Genomic DNA, 27,632 nt, shown 5'->3' with positions numbered 1-27,632 from the left:
AGAGAGAGAGAGAGAGAGAGAGAAAAACAGATAAGAAAAAGGGACATGTGAAACTTCCTGAAACTCTCTCTCTCTCTCTCCTTCTCTCCGAGTCCCAGTCGTTTCTCTTCTTTCTCGCCCCCTCCCCGCCTCTCTCTCTCTCTCTCTCTCTCTCAGCCCCCCTTTCTCTATCTCTTTTCTGTAGTAGCAGAAAGAGTCAAGAGAGAGCAGCAGAGAGGGGGCCAGGGTTGGGGTGTGGTGAGAAAGTGGAGAAGAAAGCAGATTGCTGGAGAACAGGAAAGAAGGACAAAGGACCCGTCGCTGGCAGGTTTCAGTTCAGGGATCTTTTGACTGAGAGGCAAACACCATATATTATAAATCTCATAGACCACGATCTCCCAACCTCCACCCCCCTTTCCAAAAGAAAAGAGATTATTTATCTATTCACACGACAATAAATGGTGTGGACTATAGGCCAAGACTTAAAAGTGGGGAGAAATTAGTTAAAATCATTACTTTGCACTCCCTTACTAACTACATGTAGTAAAACTACTTCCTATCCTTTTCCAGTAAAGACCCTCAGTGGGTGGTTGGCAGGAGCTCTCTATCCTCCACGTCTCGCCTCCTTTTTGAGTGTATGTTACTCTCTTGCAAAAGATCTGATTATCTAATTTTCGGCACTTATATATGACCTAATTGTGTTGCAGGTTCCATAAAACTCTTACTAAAACAAAACAAAGACTCTCAAAGCAATCTTGTCAAGTGTTAAGTTTTTCGTACTGTGACAAAGACAATAACCACAATTCAACACCTTTGCTTCTTTCCTTTGTTCATTATACATTTCTTTATTTTTTATTGCACAAGATGAAAGCACATACACGTACATACTAGGAAAAAAACAAAACAAACAAAAACACTGGTGGTGCAAACTACTGAGTAATAAGGTCTGGCTTCAGTGAGTGATCTTTAGATATGAAAGTCAGCTGAAAACCAACACAATAATTAAAAGATATTGAATAAGTGTAACAATTCTCCATACATAAACTTACTGTCACTCATCACTTGCACCTCATACGATTTGCACAAAGTAAGATAAAAGTAAATTAAGAAAGAGTAAATTTCAAAAAGAAAGAAAAAAGGTCCAAATCAATAATTTTATAACCAGTATAGAACACTTCTAAAGATAATTTTACCTGTCTAGTATTCCTCCAACATTTTTTAAAGACAACATCATGTGTGCATTCCGACAGTTTACAAATACTGAGTGTCTAAAGACTCTCTCCCAAAAACCCAAGGAGGAAAACATCGAACTTTAAACATGTCCACATTTTTTTTAGACACCCTGTCTATGGCAATGTTAATTTTAAAATAAATTCGTTATCCGATACACAGATGGTCAATTTTTAAGAAGTTGTAATGTTTTTTGTTTTACTCTGAAACTTCAAAAACTCATTTATTCTTGAAAATATTAGTTCAAAATCTTCATACTGACGAATTTGACAACCCCTTGGCTGAACTGCGTTACGGTGAAGTTTTGTTGAAATTGATAGTATGATACTGATACAAGGATGACCAAGTTATTGCCCTTCAAATGCCCTATTACATTTAGACACCCTGTAACACTATGGGACCTTACACATGTACATTCCAACTGGGCGGTTTTTAACCTGAGTGCAAACCGCTGTTCGAATCGAACCGCCGCAGAAAACCGCCATTCGACGGGTTGGTGTGTCATCTACATCACGCGTGGTTTAACCGCAGTGAGTGCACTGACAATGACCATTTGCTTGCAATTTATGTGCTACTCATGAAGAAGAATTTTGTTTTCTCTTTAATTATTGAAAAAACGCAAATTCTGCTCTGATCTTGCCTTAAAAATGGGTCGCTCATTAAAAAAATCTAATCAGATTTTATGTGCAGTAAATCATTTTGAAGATATTGGCAGTGACAAGATAAGCCAGCTAAGCCCCTGATGTTAGACAAAAGCTGCCGTCTACTGAACGCGCTGAGCGGTATTCAGAAAATCAACACGTTGAGATCGCCGGTTCGCCTTCCGGTTCAACTTTTTTCTAGCAGTTTTTCGTCCAATATGCTGTTCTGCCGCCAGGTTTGCTTTTCCACTCCGAACCGGCAGTTTGGAACGTATTGTGCAGGGGGCATAAGGAGTAAAGATCGTACCGGTAATTAGAGTAACCGAAGTCCCTTTTCATTTATTACTTCCCCTACCCCCCCAAAAGTTATCACGGTTTTCATGCCCATTTCTTTATCCAAATATTTGATACTGTACATGGCAAAAGAATCCTGATTACTCTTTTAACTAATCATTCGTAACAGAAGAGAAACACTTTATATCGAACCTCTACAAAACGAAACCGACAATGCACCTTCTACAGACTTATATGAACAACTCACGCAAGAGACAACCACACATAAATTGCTGACTTGAAGAAATAATAAGTATAAATAAAGAAGAAATAATAAGTATTGGCCTGAAAACAGACTCTGTCCATGTTACTCGAACCTTTTTATGATACATGTAGTTCTGCAACAACTTAATTAATGCTGTCATTATGTTCTTGGAAACAAGCAAAAATAAATAAATGAATAAACAAAACAAACAAACAAAATCAAAGGACACAAGTATTATGAACACATATTGTATATATATATATATACCATCATGGGAGCTCCCCTCTCACTCTCTGAAAACGTCACAACCTAACAGCATTCACAAACAGGTGCATTATGTACAGTTTGACAAAAAAGCAATTGCAACGCCCATGTGACAAGACTACGAGTGCAAATATAAATTTTTCAAAACAGAAATCCAACTGTACCATTATAAAAGCATATGCGGCAAAATGTGTGAGGCATCATGGTGACATCAGGCGCTCGTCACAATAATGAAATCGAAAACATCAGCATTTTCTTGCTGGTTTGGCAATGTTTATCAAATTTTTGTTTTTTGGCTCAGTACCTTTTACATCCACTTAACAACATATTTCTATGTGAATTTCATTGAAAAACGATTAGAGCAACAAAAAAATAAAATTTTCAGTTTCAAAGGACTCTCAGGCTATGGAAATCACCAAACTTTGGTGGCCATTTTCTTGTCTATTTTACCTATGACACCAGGTGACCCTCACGTGCAAATATCTCGAATTCTATTCAAGATAGATGGGTATTTTTTTCATCAAAAGATAGACAAATGAAAAAGCTTTAAGATGATACTAAGAACTCCAAACGCCCAAAAATTGACGAGCCCCTGATTCTTCTGCATCGTGACACATATTTGCAAAGAACTTTTACCATAAGATTAAAATATAATTAACCCCTAAAGAATTTGCAGCAAAAGAGGCTCCGCTCCATCTATTAACTCAAATGCCACAACCACCATTGTTTGTAATTCATACTTTGAATAATGCCACAAGCAACCATGTTTATTGTAACTCAGGCGACAAATACTGCAACAATATCACCATTATGGATTTGTAATTCAAGCTGTGAACAAAAGCTTACCCAACATTGAGCATCTTGTAACGGGAAAGTTTGAATTAACACCAGAGGCAAAGAGTGACATAATCTAAACACATCATTAAATTTGAGGAACTCATGCTTGCTATGACCAACACCAATGTCAACATGATTGGGATGATATCATCACTACAGGCTAGCACACACATAGCGAAATCCATGAGAAGCGTAAATCATTGTGTATGAATTTTGCTCTGTACAAATTTCAGGCAATATAGGGAGACCGACAAAATTGAACAATGGGTCAAACTTTTTCATAAACTATGCCTCCTGCCTATGCCACGGCAACATGGGCAATGGGTAATTAGTTGTTTAAATTTTCACAGTTTTGGGGTTTTAACATTTAATTTTTCCCACCTCTGCTAGAATCTTTTTTTTTTCTTGACAGGAGCTGAAAATCTGCTCACTTTGTGCGTTTTCCAATATGTGCGTGCTAGACTATATAGAAATATTTGATAAAAACAGCCGTTTCTCACACACAAAAGAGGACTTAAAAATCTTTGTAAGTTTGTATTTCAAAACGAGAAGTAGATGGTGTCATCCCTAAAGTTAAGTCTGGAGAAGTCTTATTTATCGCAGAAGGGAAAAATAATTCCGACCCATTTTTATTCAATCCATCTATATAATTCGAGAGTCATTTTGGCCTATTTATTTTGAGCACAGGAAAAAAACTATGTACACTAGATGTTGAACCATGTTTACTAAAAAAAACAAGACATCTTATGACTGTTGTAGAAGATCACCAACTTGGCTAACACAAGAGTGACAATTTCCACACCATGTTCACATAATACCATTTTTCTTTCTCTTTCAGTACGAATTTTCAAACACATCAACACATCAGTTAGTCACGAGAAAGCAGTACTGTAAATGATAGCACTTTCTTTTTATACCTCTGTCCACACAATTCAGATTATTTAGAAGGCGAGCTGCTTCCATGGTGCCCTTCAGGGCCAACCTAGGCTGAGAGGGATCTGACATACCAGCAGATTGACGAGGGTACTCCATAAAAAACATTTCCTAGTGTGAGAATCAAACTTAACATCTTCCGCAAATGACAGCACAGAGCCTAACAATTACACCACAGACACTAGTACAGCTACTACAAGGCTTATTAGCCCGAGGTCAGTTCGGCGTAGGCAGCTCACATGATAAGGTGAACAATACTATCCAGCAATGCTTGCCAGTCTGTGTGATATTACCTGCTAAGGGGCGATTTAAGTTTGGTAGACGGTGGGGACCACCCAGGTAGTGACAGGTATTATCTAATGCCCTGCTTGGAAATACATGTAGGTTGGCAGTACGGACATTTTAGCTTATCTCAAAGCTGGCAAAAGTGGGTGCAGGCTATAAAAAGTTTGACAAGCACTGCTGTACAGTAACAAAAGCACCATAACTAACACTGAACAACAATTGCCTAGATATACAAGTGGATACAAAGCATTGTTTTCACTCAATATACAGGCATGCAATCATGGTAACCACATCAGTCACAATGACAATCAAATAATATTTTGTTACCATTCAGAGTGGGAAGAAAAATACACAGCACTTCTTAATAACCAAATGAGATTGCCATGAATCATTTGCTTGTCAGGTCTCCACAATTATTTTGTTCTTCTGTCAGAGATGGAAAAGAAAGTCTAGAAGTTCATGCAAAATGTAAAAGTGCAAGATTTTTTAAAATGTGCACACTCTCTATAATGGATACTGAAAATTAGACCAGTTTTTCCAAAGCAATGGCAAGAAAGGAGCACTTCATAACAGCATTATTTTAAGGGGACAAGGGAGCCTTAAATTATTTCCCTCACTACTATAATAACGTCCTTACTGGTCTCCAAAACGCAGCCCAGCACCTTTATCACAACCATTGACATCTAAGTAAGGGCAATTTAGTCCAGCACAAATGATCAAAGTATAAAAAAAGACATTAAAAAATTTAAAAAGAGGTTATTTAACATGCTCACTTTTGGGTCAAGAAAAAATATTACAACAAAAGCATGCCAATCTCACACAGCACACAATAGTCACATACACACACACACATATCCTTACAGTGACTTTCCTTTAAACACAGAATAAGAAAGATACTACTCCCGAATGCACCTTGAACAGCTAATGCTTTAATATAGCAAACTTTAGACTTGAGGGGGATCCCTTGTATTTTGGCGGCTCAATTCAACAAATATTAGGCCCTACAAACAACGTAGTTCATTCAAAGATTTTGTATAGAAATAGAGTAGAGGTACCATAGTACGGTTGCCTTTCTACCACTCCCCCTCCCCCACCACCAATCCTATCTATGCTGTATCATATTTTAGCATTCTTCTTCCCAAATGGAATTCCACTTAGATCAACACACCTTGCAATGTTCCACTGTCTATTTTATCTCCCACAGTTTCATTTTCAACATCGGAACTTTCTGGGCATCACAACCACGCCCATTATGTTGTAGGGTGAGAGCTGTTTTCAGCTTTGATGTCTCGTCGATTTAGGTGGGATTTTTAAAAGGCAATAAAACAAATAGTGTGTTAAAATGCTCTCTGCTTTACGTATGCATTGGTGACCTAGTGGTTACGCTCTCGGACTCTCAACCATAAGGACGTGACTTCAAATCCCGTCAAGGGCCTGACGCTGTGTCCCTTAATAAAGGCACTTTCATGAATTTTCCTCACTTCACCCGAGTGGGAATGGGTACCCAGCTATAGACAGCAAAAGATCATGTCCGTTTGTTTATGCTTGAGTATGTGTAATCCGCAGCTTGCACTGTATGCTTCCTGGGAAGCTGCGAATATCTCTGAGAGTTCTAGGGACTTCTGAGGTAATAACTGTTGTAAAGCGCATTGAGCATGGATATGCGCTAAATAAATGCAATTATTATTATCATTAATATTATGCATGACATACTTTGATTTTATACACATTAAAGGAGAATTTTGAGCACGGCATTCTGGTAAAGGCAGTTTCCTTGTCTCTTCAAGCACAGACAGGCATGGCAGTGGTTGAGTGAGGCTTATGTTTAATGGTTTTGAGAAAGGTGGCCAACACAAGATCTCCTGTGAAAATTGGAAACATGTAATGCATAGGCACTTGTTCAACCTCTACTATTTAGTCCATCAACCATTATCCATTTCTCAAGTAGTATTCATTACAGATAAAGGCAGCACAGTGGCAGCACAAATGAGCATGATGGAAAAAAGGGCTTTGCCATTAAGTCTCTCAACAAACAAGGGTAGACACTCTCTGCTTGTAGTGGACATAGCTTGAAGAGGCGGGTGACTACCTTAGTACACGGTACACTGTTTATCTTGTGGAAGCCTCATGAAGAGATTGTGTGTAATGTTGCTCAGCTCAACACTACCAGTTTACTATTGTAAGCAGGTAATTGTAAAACTAAGTATTAACAAAAAATCAAAGGAACCACCTGACTGTTTCACTACTGAAACCAGGGGTCCAGCACCCAAAGATGCAAAACTTTCACCTGTTGATATTGTCAGGAACAAAGGGGAACTGACTGAAAAGAAGTATGACATAATGCAGGGAGGTGGGAAAAATTTCAGCTGGTTAAAAAAAGAATAAATTGAATAAAAAGCTCAGTTTGACAAAGTGCAGACAGCAAAAAGACTGACTGAAACTACAAATAAGAAGGAAGAAACTTAGAGAAAAAAAGGCTCAACTAAGTATATCTATTGCCTTATTAGCAGCCTCAGTAGGTACCTCAACTCTAGATCTAACCAATACAGCATGCATTATAATCAATTGATTCCCATTTTAAATTTGACTAGTGACTCGAGGAAAAAAAGAAAGAAAAAAAAAAGCTTCCCTCAGTGGTCGTATGACAGAAATCCAAAGGATAAATTCATTCAAACTTAGTTACAACGTCATTGATCAGACGCTTTGTTTTCATTCAAGGGAGGTATTTTACTTCCCCCGTAGCTCTACATACGTGACATATATAGAGGAGTTTTGGCCAAAAAATTAAACACGGCTCTGGAGTAAGAGAAACATACTGTTACAGTATTATATCTTGGACCATAATGTATTGGTGTAACTATGTTGTGTGCCCTACAAGGGAAACTATGTTCATGCTGGAGGAAGGCTCTCCAATACAGGAACTTGATATAGGTTGTACTGGGCTACTGATCAACATGGCATGTTGGTTCTGTATCTTGTGTTAGTTATATTTAAGGTATCTGTGGTCTATCCAGGTTGATATCGACCATCCACACCTTTAATAATACCATGGAGGAAAAGCTTACCAATAATACAATATGTTCAGCAAATAGCAGCATATGGTACTGCTATGTTGATAACAGGGTAAAAAAATTAAAAAGCTTAGATTTACATACATTGCAAATAATATACTTGTTTATATTAAAATTATATTCACAGAAATAATGCTGAACACTGCAGACAGCGAGGTAAAATTTAACACAGTGGGAACAAAACCATTGTATTGTAATTACTGTCTCACAAGAACTGAAGTAACAGAAAGACGAAGGTTATGTTTTGTTTTATCAAGATCTATGCCTCCACATCACAGAGAGCTAGACACTGGGAAAACAATAATTTTTGTTCTGGTTGCATTATCGGAAAGATACAGCAAATACTGTATGATGAAAACCCTACAATGTTTTAGAGAAATTCCACCAGCTACCTGGTAATTCATAAATCCAGTCATGTAACTCTCCCTATTCGACAGGGGGAAAAAAAACGAAAAAACAAAAAAAACGAGTGATCGAACCATCAGACTTTCTAAAAAAAAATTGCAAGTCCACGAAAATTGGACCATATTTGTCCTTACTTTGCAAACTGAAAAGTGAAGACAGAATGTTTTAGAACAACATCACCCATGGTTAGAGCCCGGCCAGTAATACACCACCAAACTTCTAGTGAAAAGTAGGAAAATGATTTCTGCAGAAAAAAAGACCGTTCTACAAACGGAATCTCATTTTAGACATTGACCACCAATTCCTACTCAAATGAACTCTATATAGAGTCTAAACCAAAGAATCAAGTAATGTAATGTGTGTTTCTGTAAATATTTATAATCTCAATTACACTTGACTGCCATAATACTAGAATGGTTATGAGTTAATAAATTTTATTTTGATCATTATAGTCTGATAAACATCACTGTGTTCAAGTGTAGAATATTATTTCCGGGATCTGTCCATCTTCTACTGAGGTACCATTATTATTTCCAGCTGCGTAGGTGAACTGAAATGTAACTTTCCCACTGGAAACAGACTCATGCGTAACTTTGCGTAGACCCTTTGAGCCATAGTATGAATCCGGACCCTGTAAAGAGTAAAAATGGTAAATGTAAAAATGTACAGACACATATTATATACATATATATATATCTTAACAAATAACTGGAGCAAGAATGAAGTGATCATGCATCAATTTACATTGTTACAAAGATTTTGGTTGTCCATGAGGCTTTATAATTTATAGAGCGACATTGAACAAAAAATAAAATAAATAAATTAAGTAACTTATCCAAAGGACAGCTATTTGAGCAAAACCTGAAATTCTTTATTTTGCCGGCCTTTACAAACAAAATAAAAAGCAAGCATAAAGAGAGACATCCCTTTCTAAGCCATAAGAACACATTCTACAGAATTCAGGGGAGAAATTATGGCCATACATTTTTTTTTTCAGCCGTCAGTCTACAGGTCTTTACTGTCAGGTATCAAATCAAAACAGAAAACTATAATGCAACTTTTCGCTTGCCCTTATCAAGGTTCCATGTTTGAGGTCTGAGATAATATTTCTCAATCTTTAAAATCTATCATTAAAAAAAGATCTCAACATAACCAGTCCCGGTGCCTTCTCAAGGACCTTGCTGACATAAGACAAGCTTAAACAAGTAGGAAATAACACAATTCAGAAAAGGTTAGCAAAATAGCAGGGATCCACCAGTGGTATTTTTTAAAATCCCACAAGTTTGATACCAATTCAAACAGAAGGTCAACAAATACCCAGCTTTCAACACAAAACACTGATAAATTAAGAGATATTTAAAAACCTTAATAACTTAAAGTTTACCTTCAGGGTGGCACAGGCAATGTAGCTGGTGTTGGGTAGAATCTCCACTGGTTCTTTAAACATCACCCTGAAGGTTGAGGTCGTGCCATCACACTGAAAAGTCGGGTCATTGGAGCCGATCACTTTTGTAGAGTCCATGTGGATTATCTGTTCGCAAGATGAAAAAAAGTCAAATTAGTATAACAATATCTGAAAAATAACCCTGTCTTTATAACTTGAAACAAATATGGTTAGCAGTCTAAAAGATAACTGGATAGTTCAAAGAATAAAAGAACTCATGCAAACAAATATACAGACCTTCATTCATGAGCAAATATACTGCTATATAAATACAAATACTTTTCACACAGAAATGTATACAATAAAAATACATGTGAAAAGCAAAAATAATTGAGATGACATGAGTATAAATGAATAAATGCAACACAAAACAACTTAAAAGCAAAAAAAAATTGAGATGATGAGTATAAATGAATAAATGCAACATAAAGCAACGTGAAAGAAACTGAAATTCAGGCACTCATACCTGTATATTGACCGCATACTCAGTGGGACCATGGATACTTCCATACAACCCAAAGCCAACAACAAAAATTCTGCGATTCACCATAAACCTGCAAGAGACAAGAAAGTCAGTTCAGCAATTACCTCAATAATTGTTGTTTAAATAAAAGTTTTATGGCACTTGCAACATAACAAGCGGGTGTCCAGCAATATTTCCTGGAAAAAAAATTTACTATCCAGCAAATCAAGCCCCACACCAACTTGAAAAAGGGAGTTCATTTGCGCCACCAATAATATATTATTATTACATAATATATGGAACGAAATTAACACACAACAAAGTCCAGTCGACAAAATAGAGGATAGACAGACTATAGCAAGCTTGCTCGACGCTAGATTTAGTTTTAGTTTTATTAAGGTTTTTACGGTGTTTGCAACTGCATAAGGTCATATGAGCGACAAGGGGTGGATGTCAACAGAAAAGTCCAAAAGGGGAATCAGGCATACTCTGCTCACCTCCCTAGCCTCAACAGCACAAGAAGTAGAGGAAAATGACGATAGTAAGGAAGAGGAAAGAAAAAGCAGCAGTTCCTCCTATGTTGTTCCGGCACAGTATGAGCATGACATTGATCAATAAGCCCATATTTACAATTCTACTGTGCATAAGAACATGTTAATATCCCCCCTTTGGGAATGGCCTAAAGACACTTCAGTCAGTGGCACTGCCCTGGCGGCGGTGGGGGGGGGGGGGAGATTTAGACCTAACGTGTGCACACAGGGTGACTGCCAAAGTCGCTTCTCAATTTTCCAGGTGGTCATCCATTTTCCAGGGGGGGCGTTTTCAATTTATAGAAAATCTTTTTAGTGGGGTTTGCGTTGGGGGGTCCCCCCCCCCCCCCCCCCCCGGGGGTTTCTTTAATTTTTTTAAAATCCTCTGCCCCATTCCGTCGTCTTATACTTCGCATCGCTCAGACTTTGAATGAACTTTGGCGACCCCAACAAATGCGTGCACGTTCACTGACCGGTCACGATGGCGAGCCCAACAATCTAAAAATCGGGGGCCCCCCCCCCCCCCCCACCCCCACACACACAAGTGACAGCACAGTGATGAGACCAAGTATTGATTTATATTTTTTGCACAGCGACACAGCGTTTATACTGCACAACCTGCATGTCACAAATGTTGCGTTATCAGTCCCTTGCCCACTAATTTCTGGGTGGAAACGAAAGCGAAAGTAGATCTTGATCTTTCTTGGTCGAGCCTCGGTGTCACATACACTTCCGCCTACTGCCATAGCCGCCTTTTCGCGTGAAACGTACTCTCGGGGGAACAACAACAACGGGGCTGGGAAAAGGTGAACGAATATCATATACAATCGCGACTGGCAAAAACGGAGCCATGTACCGCGGCTAAGGTTCCTGCTGGCTTCATCACTGCGTAGGCAGGTTAATTTACGACTGTTTACCAAATGTTTACTATTGCCACAGCTCATTTACTACCATTTACGACCCTTATGACCAGGGCGCCAAATTTACGACTTTTTAATTACTTTACGACCTTGCTGGACACCCTGAAAGGTCATGTTAGTGCCAAAAATTAGAGGTGATATAAGAGAGTAACAAACAAACGCCAAAAAAAAGGGAGAAATCAAGATGATAGATATTTGATACGAAAGAAGCAGGAAACCAAACGAGAACACTCACCAATCACCCACACCTCAATAATTGCCACAACCTCAAAAGACAGCCACTATATAAAAAAAAAAAAAGGAAGGAAAAGGAACAATGTCTTTTCTGAAATGTGCTTAAGCTCAAACAGCTTTTTTTTTGTTTTGCATAAGTGCTTTACGGCGCTCTTACTTTACTTTACTTTACTTTTCTGACCCAGCGGCCATTTGGGTTCTAGCCCTTCGGTCTGTCGATATGGCAAAGAATTGACAGGTTTTAATCAGCTGTGCTTTGTCGCTGTATAGAGTGTTTCGGATGTCTGGGGAGGCAGGTAGGTAGGTGCTACGCAGGTCACAAAGTGCAGGGCAGTTAAAGAGGTGGTGTGGTACTGTCTCATCCTGGCAGTCGCACAACGGGCAGTCGGGTGGGGTATCCTTGCGGATCCTATTAAGGTAGGAATTTAGTGGTATGTGTTGTGTTCGCAGGCGAAATATTGTGACTTGTTCTCTTCTACTCAGGGAATTTATTGCATCTTTAGAGTTGGGGGCTGTCATGTGTGCAAATACAGTTCTTCCAGTCTTGCCCATTGCCCATCCACTCAGCCACTGTTCCCTGGTGTTGCATTTGATGATGTTCTTGGCTGTCTGGTGTGATACTGGACTGTGTGGTTGTGTTTGTGATGCTCCCTTCTTGGCAAGGGTGTCTGCTCTGTCGTTTCCTGGGATGTTGCTGTGGCCAGGTATCCACTGTAGTGTCAGGTCGACGGCATAGGTCTGTAGGAAGGTGTTGATTGTTTGAGCCACAGATAGGCAGGCTGGGCTTTCGAAATTCATGTTTTCCAGAGCTTGGAGTACTGACTTTCCGTCTGTGAAGATAATAGTGTTCTTGATTTTGTTTGGATATATTATGAAAATGTTGGTCAGGTGGAGGATTGCTGCTTCAATGGCGATTGCCTCAGCCTCGTAATTTGTACAAGAAGTACCACATGCGTCAAATAGCTCTTCACATGTTTTGTCAGGATGTTCAATTCTTACCCCAAAGCCTGCGTTTATAGTTCCCTTGAAGGCTGACCCGTCTGTATAAATATGAATTGAATCACTAGGGTAGGAGTCAATTGTCTTCAGAGCTGTTGTCTTCAGTTCTACTGGGTCACATTCCTTTTTCACTGTCTCTTTTATGAGGGAGGTTTTGATGTTGGCGTTCTTGATGTTAGTGTTTGGGGGGAGTTCTGGTCTTAAAGGTTTCAGCATTTCTCTGTTACATGGAAGATGGTGTTTTTCTGCTAGTTCAGTGGCTGTGTCAAGTATTGATCTTCCATGAATCCGTTTCTTTGGTCGTCTCTGTTCAATTATTTTCCTGTTCGGGAGGTTTTTCTCCAGTCTTTTGTAGCGCTCACTCATCTCTACTACAGCTGCCTCTCTCCGCAAGTCCAGGGGTTCCAGGTTCGTGTGGATTTCACAAGCTGCAGTTGGAGTGGATCTCAAAGCTCTGGAGATAAATCGTACAGCTTGGTTTTGAATTTTGTCAAGAGACCTCTGAGTTGGTTTGCTGCAGATTGTCTGTAAAGTTAGGTTATATTCCATGGCAGATCGTACATAGCCAACATATAGCTGTCTGAGTGCATCCTTGTCCGCTCCCCATGAAGTGCTAGCCAGTCTGAGAAGGTTAAGTCTCTTGTTGGCCTTCGTCTTCAGGTTCCAGATATGGTTTTTGCATGAAAACTGTCTGTCCAGCTCGATCCCAAGGTAGGTCGGGTTTTCAACTTTTTCTAGTTTGTTTCCTGCAAGTAAGATGGTGAGATTTTGCTTTGCAACTTTGTGGCTTTTTGTAAAGACGGTGTAGATTGTCTTGGTACAATTTGCTTTTAGTTTCCACTTGCAGCAGTAGTTGTTGAATCTATCTAGATCCTCATTTATAAGCCGTGCACTGATGCCAGCTTGTTTACTTGTATGCCAGATGGCTAGGTCGTCGGCATATAGGGCCTTCTCTGATTTCAGTGTCTCAGGCAGGTAGTTGATGAAAACAAGGAAAAGTGTGCAGCTCAAAAGAGGAACCCTGGGGTAGGCCCTCCTCCAGTACAGCTTTGGATGACACCCCATTGTTAATCCTGGTCTGGATTGTCCTGTCTGTAAGGAAGGTCTTCACCCATCTGTAGAGTTTCCCGTGGATTCCTGTCTGTGTCATCTTCCACAGGACGCCTTTTCTCCAAACCCTGTCGTAGGCTTGCTGGAGATCGACGAATACTGCAACTGTGTGCTTCTTTTCCTGGAAGCCATCAAGGACTTTCTGACTGAGCCTGAAGAGCTGGTCATCTGTTCGTTGGCCTGCACGAAATCCTGCTTGGTTGCTGTCCAGGGCACCGGTTGTTTCCAACCACCAGTATAGGCGGTGGTTGACCATTCTCTCTGCTAGTTTCCCGATGCATGAGGTGAGTGAAATGGGTCGATAGCTTTTCATTTCTTCAGCAGGTTTTCCTTTCTTGAGAATGGGTGTGATGATGGCGTTTCTCCATGCTCTGGGGATGGTGTTTTCATTCCACGTCTTGTTGATCAGCTGGAGAATATAACCCTTACCAATGGGACTGAGGTTGACAAGCATTTCATTGTGAATCTTATCTGGTCCTGGGGATTTGCGGGGCTTCAGTTTCTTCATTGCTCTGTTGAGCTCAGTGAGTGTGAAGTCATCTTCAAAGAGAGAGATGCTTGCATTTGGCGCATGCTCTTTCTCCTTCAGTCTTTTCAGACAGTCTCTATGTTGGTCAGTGTGGTGCGTAGCTTTGTTTATAGAAGCAAAGAACTTGTTGAAGGTTTCTGCCTTTTTTTGGTCTTCTACGATGGTGCCTTCCTCTGTGTCCATGGGTTTTGGGTTGTTTCGGCGCTTTTCTCCACACAAGTTGGAGAGAAGTGACCATGCTTTGGCTCCGTTTCTACGTAGATCAAGGTCTGCAACTGTGGTGCTCCATTTGTTTCTTTTGGCCAAGAGGGTTGTCTGTTTGACCTTAGCTGAGGCTTTTTTGTAGTTAATTTTGTTTCCTGTTGTAGGATCGCTTTCAAGAGTTTTTCGAGCATTTTCTCTGTCTTGGACTGCTTGTTCGTTGTTCTTGTTCCAGAAAGGCTTGTACTTTTTCCTGCAACCCCTAGGAATGCAGAGAGCCGCAGCCTTGAGCAGGGAATCTGTTATTGCGCCACAGAAGACATCAACAGAGGGGTTTGGTGTAATATCTTTCAGGAGCTTTTCTGTTGTTGTCTTGTAGAGCTCCCAGTTCGCCTTTTTAAAATTCCACTTGGTCTTTTGTACAAAGTGACTTTGGCTTGGGGTCGACACCGAAGTCATGATGGGTCTGTGGTCGCTACCTATGCCGTCAAGGACTTCTGTGGTGTGTCTTTGGAAGAGGTCGGATGAAAGGATGGTCAAGTCAGGCCTGCTGAGGGTGTTGTGAGCCCTGTGTAGAAGGGTAGGGGTAGATTTCTTGTCTTGGAGAACAAGGAGGTTTGCTGTGCCACAGAGTTCCTCTATGGCCATTCTGCTTTTGTTGTATGTTCTGTATCCCCACTGAGGAGAGTGGCCATTAAAGTCACCCACAACTATTGTTTTGGTGTATATCGATTCTTGAAGAAATGAAAAAGAGCAGTCATTTCCTGGGGGGCTGTAGATGTTAAAGATTGTAAATTTGCAACCTGCATACCAAATGGTAGCTTTTTGGGTGTCTGTTCTTGTGTCAGTTGTGATGTTCTCAACTTTTCCTTGTATGTCATTTCTGATGTAGGTTATTACACCCTGGCAGTCAGGGCATGTGCAGGTATAATGGGTGTAACCTGGGATATAGGGGTCTGTGTTACGGTGAATAGTTTCTTGTAATAGGGCAATGTGGATTTTTCTTGAGTCCAAAAGGTGAGAAATTTCTATTTTCTTGTTTGCGAGGCCGCAAACGTTGACCTGGAGTAGTCAAAACTGTTATGTTTTCCCAGTAGCTAACTTTTCACCAGCAGCCTGGAGAGGCACTGCATGGCGCGGGCCTTGATAAACGAGGCGTCGCCCGAGCTCGGATGAATTTAATTTATTTTTCTTTGCCATATTTGCTGGGGAGCCTGTGGCTTTTCTTCCCACCCAGGTCTGTGGTCTACCAGCAGTCCGGTGCATCTGACATTGAGATTTCTGAGCTACAAGTTTTGTCTCTCACAGAAGTGGGGCAACGCGCTGAGCAGGGACTGGCTTCCGTTTTACATGTGGTCAAGGCACGATCCACTGTGGTCCATTCCCCGCCACCGCTGTCTCCTGGCGGGCTGTGGGGGGTCAACTTAATCTGGTCTGACCCTGGCAGCATTGTTGAGCCAAAATCACACAGACGAGCGGCTTGTCACGTCCTGGATCCTTTGTGTCGGTACGTAGACGTCCATGTTTAGGCATGCCATGTCCCCGAGGCCTATCCCACCCAGTGGTGTGTTCATCTTTGCAGGGACCAGGAGAATCCATGGAGATGCACAAGGCCAAAGGCAGAGCACAAGCCAACCACAGGGAGTGCGTAGAAGAAGTAGGTGAGGTAGCACAGGAGGACACTCACTCAAGGGAGAGTGAGAGTGTGTTGGTGGGGGGCATAGCGTCTACCACACGCCGGTGGGTTCTGCCCTCCGCACCTTGTGGGGTCACACCTACTCCCAGCCTGTTGATTTTACCCCTCCTGGCAAAGGGGGGTTGGTTTGTTGGCGCCAACAATTTGCCATTTGCCAGAGCCACGTCAGTGCAGACAGGGATCACCACGAGTAGGTGCGGTTGGCTAGACTGGGAGAAGCTATATGAGACGCTTGGGTATTTCTCATCTTTTAAATGAGGCCCTTCACCAGCCCTTGATCCCCCTTTACGGTGCTCCAAACTGCATAAGGTCACATGAGCGCGCGGGACACAGTGCACATTTTCATTTATAGGAAATTTTGAATTTTGCCCCGGTGGCCATCGAAGCATACTCTTATCGATTTTGGACCACCAAGGGATCTTTAATGAGCGCAACTTGCACATAGGCCCTCCGAGATTTTTCGCCCTTTTCCGAGAAGGCTAGGTGTAGATCTTTCCTACCAGAAGATCAGGGGTGTGGCTGAAAGACAGTAGTAAGAAGGGGCCAAAGAGTAGCAGTAGAAAGGCTGCAGAAAGAGTCAGGAGCCCAGAGGAGGGGGCAAACGGGGTGAGGGGTGGGGACAGAAAGTGAAGACGAAAGCAGACGACAGAACATTGTTAGAGAGCAGGAAAGGATGTGAAAGGAGAAAATTTTAGAGAAAAAAATTTTCCTTTGCTATCCGGATTCGAACCCGGGATCTATTGAATGAGAAGTAAACACTTGAACCTCTAGGCCACGAGAGCCCCCTCAAACAGCTTGAGCAAGCTAAGACTTTTTAAAATGAAGCCTTTCTTTCCTTTTTTTTAAAGATATATAGTGGCCGTCTCTTGAGTTTGTGGCAATTATTGAGGTGCGGGTAGTTAGTGGGTGTTCTTATGTGGTTTCCTGCTTCTTGTGTATGCTCTAGCTTATTGCGTAAAGTCTGAAATTTTCATCAAAACATTTGCATCCTCTTGTGTATAAAGTTGCTCATATGGCAATCTGCATGTGTCAAAATCAATGGACAAAAATAGGATGGTTTTGTGCATCAGTAAAGCGCCTTTCCCCATTAAAAATAACTTTGTTTGAGGTTCCTCAAAGGTATGTTTGATTTTTTTTTTTTTTACTACTTATTTCCAAGCAATGTTTCTGTTTGTTTTTCCAAACATTTTTAACTTACCAATATTCTGCACCATATCAGGACAAAGAATTTTTTTTAAATTTGAGGAATAAAGCACATTATGTGACACATTAAATGAAAATTTCCCACTGTGAAACAGAAAATAACAAGACTGTAGAAGCAGATGAATAAGACAGAAAAAGACACAACACCTGCACCAGACTTGCAACAACAACAAAAAAAGAAACCCCAAATTATTAACTCTACCATCAGCTATGCATGATATATCTATCAAGGCCATTACCTGATCCTGTCACTTGTGCCGCTGTAGCCCCACCGACTCTCAATCTGGCAGAAGCGCGACACCACCTGCTCCTTGCCCGTCAGGCAGCACCGTGGCACATCCAGGAAGCTGATGCTGGGCTTGGGGTTCACCGTGAAGTAGAGAAAAAGCTCCACCACTTCCCGGTCCTCTAGGATGCCACTCTGTGCCGAGCCCATGGCAAACTCTTCCACCGTCATCAGGGGAAAGCGAATCAGACGCAACGCACGGGCTAACACATGTCTCTGGAGGGGACAAAATGGAAGAAGACAATATTACATCTCTTTCAAGCGCAATTCAATTACACACCTCCAAAAGGTACACAATGGTTGATGGTGACATCAGAAACAGCTTTCATCTCCCTCAGGCACAATTCCATTGCACATCTCTGGAAAGTACAATGCAGATAAGTATTCCTTCATTTACTTGAATCCACAACAACTAATACTAAGACTTTGCTACATGTTTTAAATTCAGTCTTGTTAAAAGTCAAGAGAAGAAAAGATAGAAAAGGTGGGAGGGAAAGGAACTGTGATGGAACAAGAAAAAGAAGAGAGGAGAAGGCCTTTTCAGCATTACTGTGGGGGGTGTGTCTGTCTGTATGGGCGGTGAATGACACTGAGGGCTGATCAAAAACTGTCTTCCCTGAATCTGAAAAAATGGATAAACTGCTAACACATCTTGGGGGAAAAAATCATAAGGAATAAGTGTGCATGATTAATTACCTTGATTTTTGTCCAGTATCATTCAATATTTTTATTTCACTTAATTTGGGGCTGATGATATACGTTTGAAACTTTGGCGATTTTCACTGCTGCTTTTACAGGTTTCTGAGCTGTTTTCATAAATTTTTTAAAAATATTTGATAAACCCTCTTAGTACTGTCTAATGCCAGTCCTTCAACACCAAAGGTTATTTATGAAGGAAGACATCCATCTCCTTTTACCCCTTCCCCCCTTGACTGACCTAGTGAACTGCTGCACGTACCCCACTAAAAGCCTAGATCAGGATTTACCAAACTATGTTGCCTAAGGTCAGTTCGTCTTGCCTGCAACCATGTGGGGAAAAAACTTGGAAGATGAGTTTGCAGAGTGTTCTGGACTTGACTCTAGATATCACTCTCTCTTAAGAATGCCCCATCGGAGTTAGTGATTCAAACCACAGCCACCTATCTATGTCATCGTTCAGTATATCATGTGAACTAACTGCATGCCCAAACACCCGCTCTTGTCTTTATTAAATCACAAACATGAACCACAAGAAAACAAACCTGATTTTCACTTGTCAGGGGAAAGTTCTGCCTCACACACTCTGCCTCTGCCCATCTGCACACAGCTGAGAACAGCTTACATTCTCGGATGCCCAGAGTGTCTCTCTCCAGGACAACACAGAGAGTGTCGAGATCAATATCGGTGAAGCCATCAGCGGCCAGAGCCTCACTAGTGTTCTTGTCAATCGTCTCCAGACACAATGCTGCCAGCTGGGGTTCGTCGAACAAGCGAGCCTGTGTCAGCAGCATAAATGCGTTGTCGGGACTGAGATTGCGCTTGAGGAACTCCACACAAGCCCTCTCTAAAGCAGGAACCGCATACTTCTTTGCCGTGTACAGCGTGGTCATCACAGTCTCTGGGCCAATCTGAACCTCATCTGTGTACAGAAACCTGAGGAGAGCAGCAAAAGCCGCTGGTTCTACATCAGGGATGTCTATCACACTTTCACTTGTAGCCAGTCGACCGTTGAACAAGGCATCAAAAACAGCACTGCCGATCGACAGAACAAACTTGTGAGCAGAAATAAGCTGATGAGCTGGTGGTTTTCCAACCTGTTATTGAAGAAAAAAAGCAAACACTTCACATAAAAGTAAAAGCAAAATACAATCAAATGTAATAAAAAGACAGATTTACCTACACTGAGTCCACTTATCACTAACATAATGATAAATTTGGTCAGTTAAAAAGAGTTCCACTATTCAATTCTGAAAAATTAAGGAGCATAAACGAAACACAGAAGCTTTACAGTAAAGTAATATTAATAAAAGTAAGACTTTTGGTCTACAAAGTCACCATAGCAAAACAAACTTTACCTCTTACTCATTGATGGGAAAAAAAATTTCAAAAGTAACCCATTGACTGGAAACTGTTCCTATACCTGAAACTGAATGTCTGTCATTGTATCAGTGTTGTACAAGTAAGTGAGCCTGTCTTTCACGCTGGTCTTTGTGGCTTGCCAGTTATAGGAAGCTTGGTTTTGATTCTGTGGAGGCGTTGAACTCAATGGTGAGGAAACCAAAGGAGGAAACAAAAACTGAGTACTTGGCAAAGACTCAGCATCTGATCCTCCATTCGCAGTTTTGATGGAGTTGGCACTGCAGGTGGTACCTAGTAGCAAACTGTTGTTCCCTAGACATGGTCCACTTCCGGTCATACTTGGAAACGTGGTCAAGAAATCTGCCGCAGCCATCGAATCTCTCTTGTTGGTGTGCAAGTACGGGACGTGGTAGCGAGGAGGTGACGACGACAGAGTACCCGTGCTCGATGCCTTGACAACTGCATTCACCGGTGAGCCTGCCAGAGTGGCGCTGTTAGCAGGACCCACACCATTCAGCGAGTGTCGGTGATCTCGTGGGGGAGCCGATGTCTGCATGGACACCATATGTTCTCGAGGTGAAGGGACTGGATCACTCCGGTCGTGAGATGGTGATGCCGGCTGAGAGCTGGGTAGAAATTCAGCACACGCTAGAGCTGCACCACCACTGCTAGCCGTTGCACCGCCATTGGCCCCATGATTACTGGGCTGAGTACTCAAGCCCTGGGTGGGACTAGCACCTTGACTGCTTTGCTTCTGGTTTGAGCACAGTTTGTTTCTTGCCTGACCTTCTTTCTTGTTTTTGTCTCCCTCCATATTCGTTAACCCCTATATACAGAACAAAAAGACAAAGTTAAAGAAAAAGTTATTTTGCAATTTTGACACACATTTAAAATAATTTTCAGTTTTAGTTTTAGTAAGTGTTTTACGGCACTTGCAACACAATAAGGTCATATAAGTCTGCCGTCGTAAGGGAAAACGACGAAAGGTCCTGCGCAGGTAGCGAGGCAAATTTTTCAGGAGAGGCAAAAACTGTTTTCACTTTATAACTCTTCTATTTTTCACTCTTCTAAGCTGTAATTCACCAGATATCTGATTGGGGTGCTCATAATGCAGTTTCTAAAGTTTGAATGGTTTAGGTTTAAAAGTAGCAAAGTTATTCGACATTCGTCGTTCTCCCTTACACTGCGCACCCGCAGGTGAGCCTTGCGATGTACGCGAAAACGACGAATGGTGCGGTTCGTCGTTCTCCCTTACAGTCGTGGTTTATGGGAGTAGGCGATGGTCAGTTGTGACGCATTATTGACAGTTTTGACTGTGTACTGGTTACTACAAATAAAAATAAAACGTATACAAACTAGCTATTATTTTACTAATAAAGTTAGGTGTTTGTTATATCTCAACTGTAACTCGGTAAACGTCCTTCGTTTGCCTTCCTCGCTTGGTTAAATACTACAGTCAGCGTACAAATCAGATGTGCGCACATTTTCAACAGCTTGATTAAAAACTGTCTCATTCGGAACAAAAGCTTGATCTCCATGATATCTCTTTTAAATTGTATTCTCTTCAGAAGCGAGTTTTACTTTTATTTTCGCTAATTGCAAAATTTTCCCTGCACGACCAAAGGGATCAACAATGTTACAATGTCAATAATACGATCAGATCATTGCAAAGTAAAACTTTCTCGTAAGAAATGTAACAATCTGACAAGACTGTATCACAAACGCTTTCGGGAGAGGTAATGCGACGCTTTGTATTTAATAAAGGATTCAGTTGATCGGAAAACATACCACAAAGTAGAGATCGACAAGGACAGTTTGAATCTGCAACACATTATTATACTCGATCGTAACGTCCATCAAGTCATAAAAAATGGTAAAGCAAGACTAAGTGTCGCCACAATACGTCCACTTTTTAAGTTGGACAAAGAAATTTACTCTCATAAGGCAGTGTCATTAATTGCTTGGTAATTCTATAAGGATGTCGACCAGTGACACGTGCTAGACAAATTGCGGCACTATTACCATTGTTGGGATTTGGGATGTCAAATGACTGGACAGCAAACTAACATGACGTTAGTCTGTGAACATCTGGCGGACACTAATATGCAGTGCAAATAAATTTCTCCCTTAATACTTTTTTTACCCTCCCATTCACACCCCTTTCCCCATGTTCCCATCCGTTTTCCCCTCCCTCCCGCCTGCTCTTCTCAATTCACACAAAATCAGCATAGGCCTCATACCTGAAGACAGACAGAAAGACACACTAAGTGATACATTCTTATAAACCTGGTCGACGGTACTCCGGGGGAGTGGGTGGTGCTGAGTTTGTTTAAAGAAAACCTAGTATGTTTTTACTGACGCAACAGTGACCAATTATCATTCGTCACCCATGCCAAATTTTCCCAACGGCAGAGACCAGGGGACAACGTCGAACGAGCAGTGATCCTTGACCGATCGACCATTCGTCGTTCTCCCTTACACTGAGCTCTGGCTCGGAGCTCGCCAGTGTACGGGAAAACGACGAACTCTCAATTATGCAACAACGGATTAGAATAAGACAAAAAATTTTACACAATCAGATGCGGAATTAAATACTCTACAAAATATATAAAAATACAAAAATCGTTTTCCCTTACGACGGCAGAAGTGCCGAAGATTAGAAGTGTTACAAGAGAGTAACAAACACAAAAAAGAAGGAGGGGATATAAAGACGACAGATGTTTGATAGGAAAGAAGAAGCAAACCACACCAGAGCACCCGTCAACCACCCACAATAATTTTCAAAGGTTATAATTCAAATATATATATATGAGTTTTTTTAAACAACACAAAAAATAAAAAACCCTTTCCCATGACAGTGTTTAGGACAGTCATGTGAATTTGACTTTACTTTTACATGTAAAACAAGAGATACAAATGAATATTCAGAAATGCAAATAAAAAGGCAGGAGAATGGAGATAAAATGTATCATGCACATTACTGTGTTGCAGAACTTGACAAATTGACTGGAACGTTTAAAGTAACAGCAAAAAGCTAAGCTAAAATCAATGTTGGACCATAATTCATGGATAAGTTAGGTGTGTTATTCACTTCTAAACCTTAACTCATTTAGCACAACTGAAAAGAGTTCTCACATGGCTGGTTACCATCCCTGTATGTTTGATGAGAATTCTTGTAAAATCCACTTCGTCTCTTTATAAAGCCCGACATTCCGTAAAAGGTTAGTTCTACCTTTATCTGTATTCATTTAGTAAACGTCTTGTGCTGTTGAAGTTCAGTTTTTCACAGTGACAATGGCCTGCAGTAGTCGAAAACGGACCATCACAGTACTAAAATGATTTTCTAATCTGAAAGTTAGCAACTCTTCAAATAATGTAAATCATCAAGTCTTACAAGCTACAAAATAGCAAAATAGAAGAAAGAGATACGAAAGTTTACTTGTGTTGATTGAGGGCTGGAAAGACGAATTGCAAATAAAATGTTTACATATGTTTACCACAGACGCATCAAAAGGCCTACATGAAACTGTGTGTAGAGACGCTGGATGGTGAAATAACATTCTGTCACTCAACCTATGTGACCAAAAAATAATGATTTTATATATATCAGCATGTGATATCAGCATTTGTGCAATGTGATTTTAAAAAATAATTAATCACAGAAAAACTATAACGCACAACAAAATGAAACTAAACATAGATCTAGATCTATTTGGAAAGACAAATGGTGGTGGAAGTAATGATGATGCTGTAGTGGTGGTGGAAAGACCCTGAATTGTCAGTTACCGTGTAGACACTGCCATTGGGCAATGAGAGTGCAGTCTTTTGACTTTTGACATAATTACACAGTCCTAGTAGGTAGGCCTAGGAAATTCTAGTTCTCATTCTGGTTTTAGGTAAAATCGCCCAACAACAGTTAGATCTATATTGTAATGTAGACCGAACTTCCATACTTAGATACCGGTACGAGAATCAAGATCTAGATCTACATCATAACTCACTTAAAAGCCGAGTCCGAATATATAACACATTTTTTTCGGACCTGAGTCCGAATAGATAAAACCCATCCTTCATGTCAACACCCCCCCCCACCACCCCGTTCACACCTTTAACTCATTCGCTACGCCGAGCCGTGGGGGGCGGCGCGGCTGAAGTGCCGTCAGTACGCTAAGCCGCCCCCGGCGGCTCGAGAACCAACGTTCAATTTTAGCTTGGTTTCTATTCCAATCCACATGTCCATGTTAAAATAAAGGTCATAATATAAAGTTGACTTCCGGGTCAAGCGTTTCCACCGAAAATCGGAAGTTTTGATTCAGTTTTGAAACACGATTTCGAAGTTTATGCGACATTGTTTTATTGCGAAGTCCAAATTATAGCCCAGACACCAGTCTTAGTACTTTTACACAACAAAATGTATCATTATTTTGCTCACTAAAAAAGTGTTGGACTCTTCTTATAATATTGATACTACTGGACTCAAATTGCCAGTGCACTGTAATTGAGAAATCAATATTTTTGAGTGCTAGATCTAAATAGTCAAAATAATTTTTTTCTCCCCAAAATCACTACTTTTTGGTGAATTTACTCAAAAAGTACCACCCAAGACATGTATAGGTTTATTCCAAATGCAATTCTGAATAATTCCATGTAAGATACAAGTGTTTTTTTCTGTCTGGGATCCTTTTTTCAAAATTATTTTTTTCAATATCGGAGGTTATGATCCAAATGTACAAATATTACGGAATGTATGTAAATAACTGCTCATTTTTCAATATTTCCCTGCTCTATATACAGTTATGGTTATTTTGATGTATAATTTGACTAGGTGCAAACATATTTTTTTATTTTCATCTGAGATTATAAATTTTTGGTTTTCAAATTTTATCCGCAGCCAATCACAATTGTGTTGCATAATCACCTCTTATAGGCACCAAAGTTGAAAAATACTCAAATAAACAATACAGATCTATTCTGCAAACCATACTGAAAATGTTGGTATATAATATGTTGATATTTATTTGAATTTATGGCCCCCAAGACCTGTGAACTGCACACTAGTCATCCTCTCATTTCGCCCTCCCGAAAAAAATTCATCCACAAGCCAAAAATAATATGTAGCGAATGAGTTAACCTTACACACACGCTGACACACACACACATGCACACTCTCACACATACACTCACACACGGGCCATTCCATTCGCTTATTATCAACAAATCTCGAGAACGGAAACCATTCAGAGAAATAGAGTTCAAATTTATTTTCCCGAATGTTCGGAGAAATAGAGCCGGCCTTTTATTTTTCCGATTTGTGAATGAAATTGTGGAGTAAAAGCCGGGACCACTTTGACTTCTCCCGTAGAGTGCTGGATAAGGATAGATTAGATCTAGATCTAGAAGGAACGGGTGAGAATAAAAATACGATCTACCTCTCACCCCGGGTGAGACTTGCCAACGTAGGCTATTCTCACCCGGTGTGAAACAAGACCTGTTTTTCCTCATTTTGGAATACTGTCTATCGGTGTGGATGATCAAATTGATAAAAGCCAAGAAAAAATTACATTACAGCACAAAAGTAAGCTAATTTGATCGTCTTCAAAGATGCTATGGCCATTTCACTTTTCGAATCGAGCCGAACTACATTTTGTTTTGCCCAGAAGTTCTCGCAAGATCTACTCCTCCCCTCTCTCTCTCTCTGTCTCTTTCTGAATACTGTCTATCGGAGTGGACGATCAAATTGACCAAAACAAAGTTAAAAATGATGTTAAAAAACAAAACTAGATCTAAATTAATTTGGTTGTCTACAAAGATGCTACGGCTATTTAACTTTCCGAATCGAGCCGAACTACGCAGGTCGCCATTTTGTTTTGCCCGGAAGTTCTCGCGCTACTCCTCTCTCTGTCTAGACTCTTTCTCTCTCTCCACTGCCCACAGACAAAATTGCACGCTTTTAGGCTAACACTAAAAGTAGTAGGCCACCTCTATTCTCACCCGGGATGAGAATAGTGCAGGCGAGTCTTTTGGCTATTCTCATCCGGTGCGCGTTCACCGTTATAGCCTAGACAGATCTTGGCCAACAAATTTTGCGTTCACCCTAAACCACAGAATTCTACACTGTGATAACAGAAAAATTGTAGAATTCTGTGCCGTGAACGAACGTTCCATTACAACTGTAGCCTACTAAAAGCGTACAATTTTGTCTGTGGGTAGTGGAGAGAGAGAGAGAGAGAGAGGAGTAGCGCGAGAACTTCCGGTCAAAACAAAATGGCGACCCGCGTAGTTCGGCTCGATTCGAAAAGTTAAATAGCCGTAGCATCTTTGTAGACAACCAAATTAATTTACTTTTGTGTTTTAACATCATTTTTTAACTTTGTTTTGGTCAATTTGATCGTCCACACCGATAGACAGTATTCAGAAAGAGACAGAGAGAGAGAGAGAGAGGGGAGGAGTAGATCTTGCGAGAACTTCCGGGCAAAACAAAATGGCGACCCACGTAGTTCGGCTCGATTCGAACAGTGAAATAGCCATAGCATCTTTGAAGACGATCAAATTAGCTTACTTTTGTGCTATAACGTAATTTTTTCTTGGCTTTTATCAATTTGATCATCCACACCGATAGACAGTATTCCAAAATGAGGAAAAGCGGGTCTTGTTTCGCACCGAGTGAGAATAGCCTACGCTGGCAAGTCTCACCTGGGGTGAGAGGTAGATCTAGATCGTTTTTCTATTCTCACCCCGGATGAGAATAGCCACTTCCACAGTAGTAATAGATCTAGAACGTTTGTTCACAACACAGAAATCTATAATTCTGTTATCACGGTGTAGAATTCTGTGGTTCAGGGTGAACGCTTCACTGGTTGGCCTAGGCTATAACGGTGAACAGTGAACGCCCACCGGGTGAGAATAGCCAAAAGACTCGCCTGCGCCTGCGCTACCGGGTGAGAATAGAGGTGGCCCTAGAAGCAAGATGTTTCTAGAGATGATAATGAATGAATCATGACAATGATAGATCTAGATAGAGATCAAGAATCTAGAGTATTGATAGAGTAGTAATAGTAGGCCTATTGTCACTATTGATAATCTAATATCTAGGCTAGGTTCTAGATATCTAGAATATATAGAGATCTAGCCTCTAGGCTAGGACAGGTTTACTTACAAATGAAAATGACAAGACTTTGAAATCAGGACCAGTGAGTGACTATGGTCTGGGGCAATAACTTAGCATGATTTGAAACGAAAAGTCCAAGTGGCCATTCCTTTGTGTTCTAAGAATAAACGTTGATGTCCAGAACAGTTAGAGTTAGGCTGGAGCTGACTCTTGTTCCTGTTGTGCCCGTGTTGTCTTGCTTAGTTTTGCCTTCTTTTCGCCCGTTACTTTTTTTAGTTTTCGGACTAATTCTTCCCTGATTTCCTTTAACACTAGGGGGATGTTTTCCTCCTTGGCAGTCCTTAGTTGATTTTTCCCAGATAGGCTAATGTCAATTTTTACATCAACTAAAATTCTCGGCCTTCATTTTGCTGAAGCAAAAAGTATCAAATTGCGTCGAAACTAGTCAAAAACTGTATGAGAATTATTTGTACTTTGATTAGAGAAACAAAATATAGATCTAATAAATTTGGGCAATAATACACCTGCTGCATAATAATTGAGAAGAAGCGAGGAGATTCAAGGTGAGTTCATGCAATGCAGAAATTATCTGGCACTTCAAGCACATCCCATTCTGGCAAGCCTGCATTAAATTTTTCGAGAATGGTAGATAGCAGTTTAGTGCAGTG

The 27,632-nt window shown here is 40.7% G+C and overlaps 1 protein-coding gene across 3 annotated transcripts; it reads right to left on the bottom strand.

Annotated features, from left to right (window-relative positions):
- Positions 1-8,009: 8,009 nt before the first annotated feature.
- Positions 8,010-27,610, bottom strand: LOC101854204 (BTB/POZ domain-containing protein 1). 3 transcript variants are annotated; one of them, XM_035972579.1, is made up of 8 exons: positions 27,013-27,610; positions 22,992-23,155; positions 19,918-20,682; positions 19,040-19,591; positions 17,752-18,014; positions 10,094-10,181; positions 9,568-9,714; positions 8,010-8,814 (listed from the first exon to the last, which is right to left on the bottom strand). In XM_035972579.1, the coding sequence occupies exons 2-8, from the start codon at positions 23,004-23,006 to the stop codon at positions 8,656-8,658; spliced, it is 1,989 nt and encodes a 662-aa protein (XP_035828472.1). In that variant the 5' UTR covers positions 23,007-23,155; positions 27,013-27,610; the 3' UTR covers positions 8,010-8,655. The 3 variants fall into 3 exon arrangements, with proteins under 3 accessions (XP_035828472.1, XP_035828471.1, XP_005109158.1); XM_035972578.1 differs by having other exon boundaries at positions 22,992-23,121; XM_005109101.3 differs by lacking the exon at positions 22,992-23,155.
- Positions 27,611-27,632: the final 22 nt, after the last annotated feature.

Source organism: Aplysia californica, unplaced genomic scaffold, assembly GCF_000002075.1.
Source record: "Aplysia californica isolate F4 #8 unplaced genomic scaffold, AplCal3.0 scaffold00748, whole genome shotgun sequence".
Taxonomy (NCBI): domain Eukaryota; kingdom Metazoa; phylum Mollusca; class Gastropoda; order Aplysiida; family Aplysiidae; genus Aplysia; species Aplysia californica.
Note: the sequence above shows the minus strand (reverse complement) of the source record. Positions and strands in the feature narration are given on the sequence as shown.

Bases quoted from the DNA above. Each gene is read 5' to 3' on its own strand.
- LOC101854204 (XM_035972579.1), bottom strand. The intron at 18,015-19,039 runs GTTTGTTTTCTT...TGTCCCCTCCAG, and splicing joins CCCTGACAAGTGAAAATCAG to AGACATGTGTTAGCCCGTGC. The intron at 9,715-10,093 runs GTATGAGTGCCT...TCTTGCGAACAG, and splicing joins AGTATGCGGTCAATATACAG to ATAATCCACATGGACTCTAC.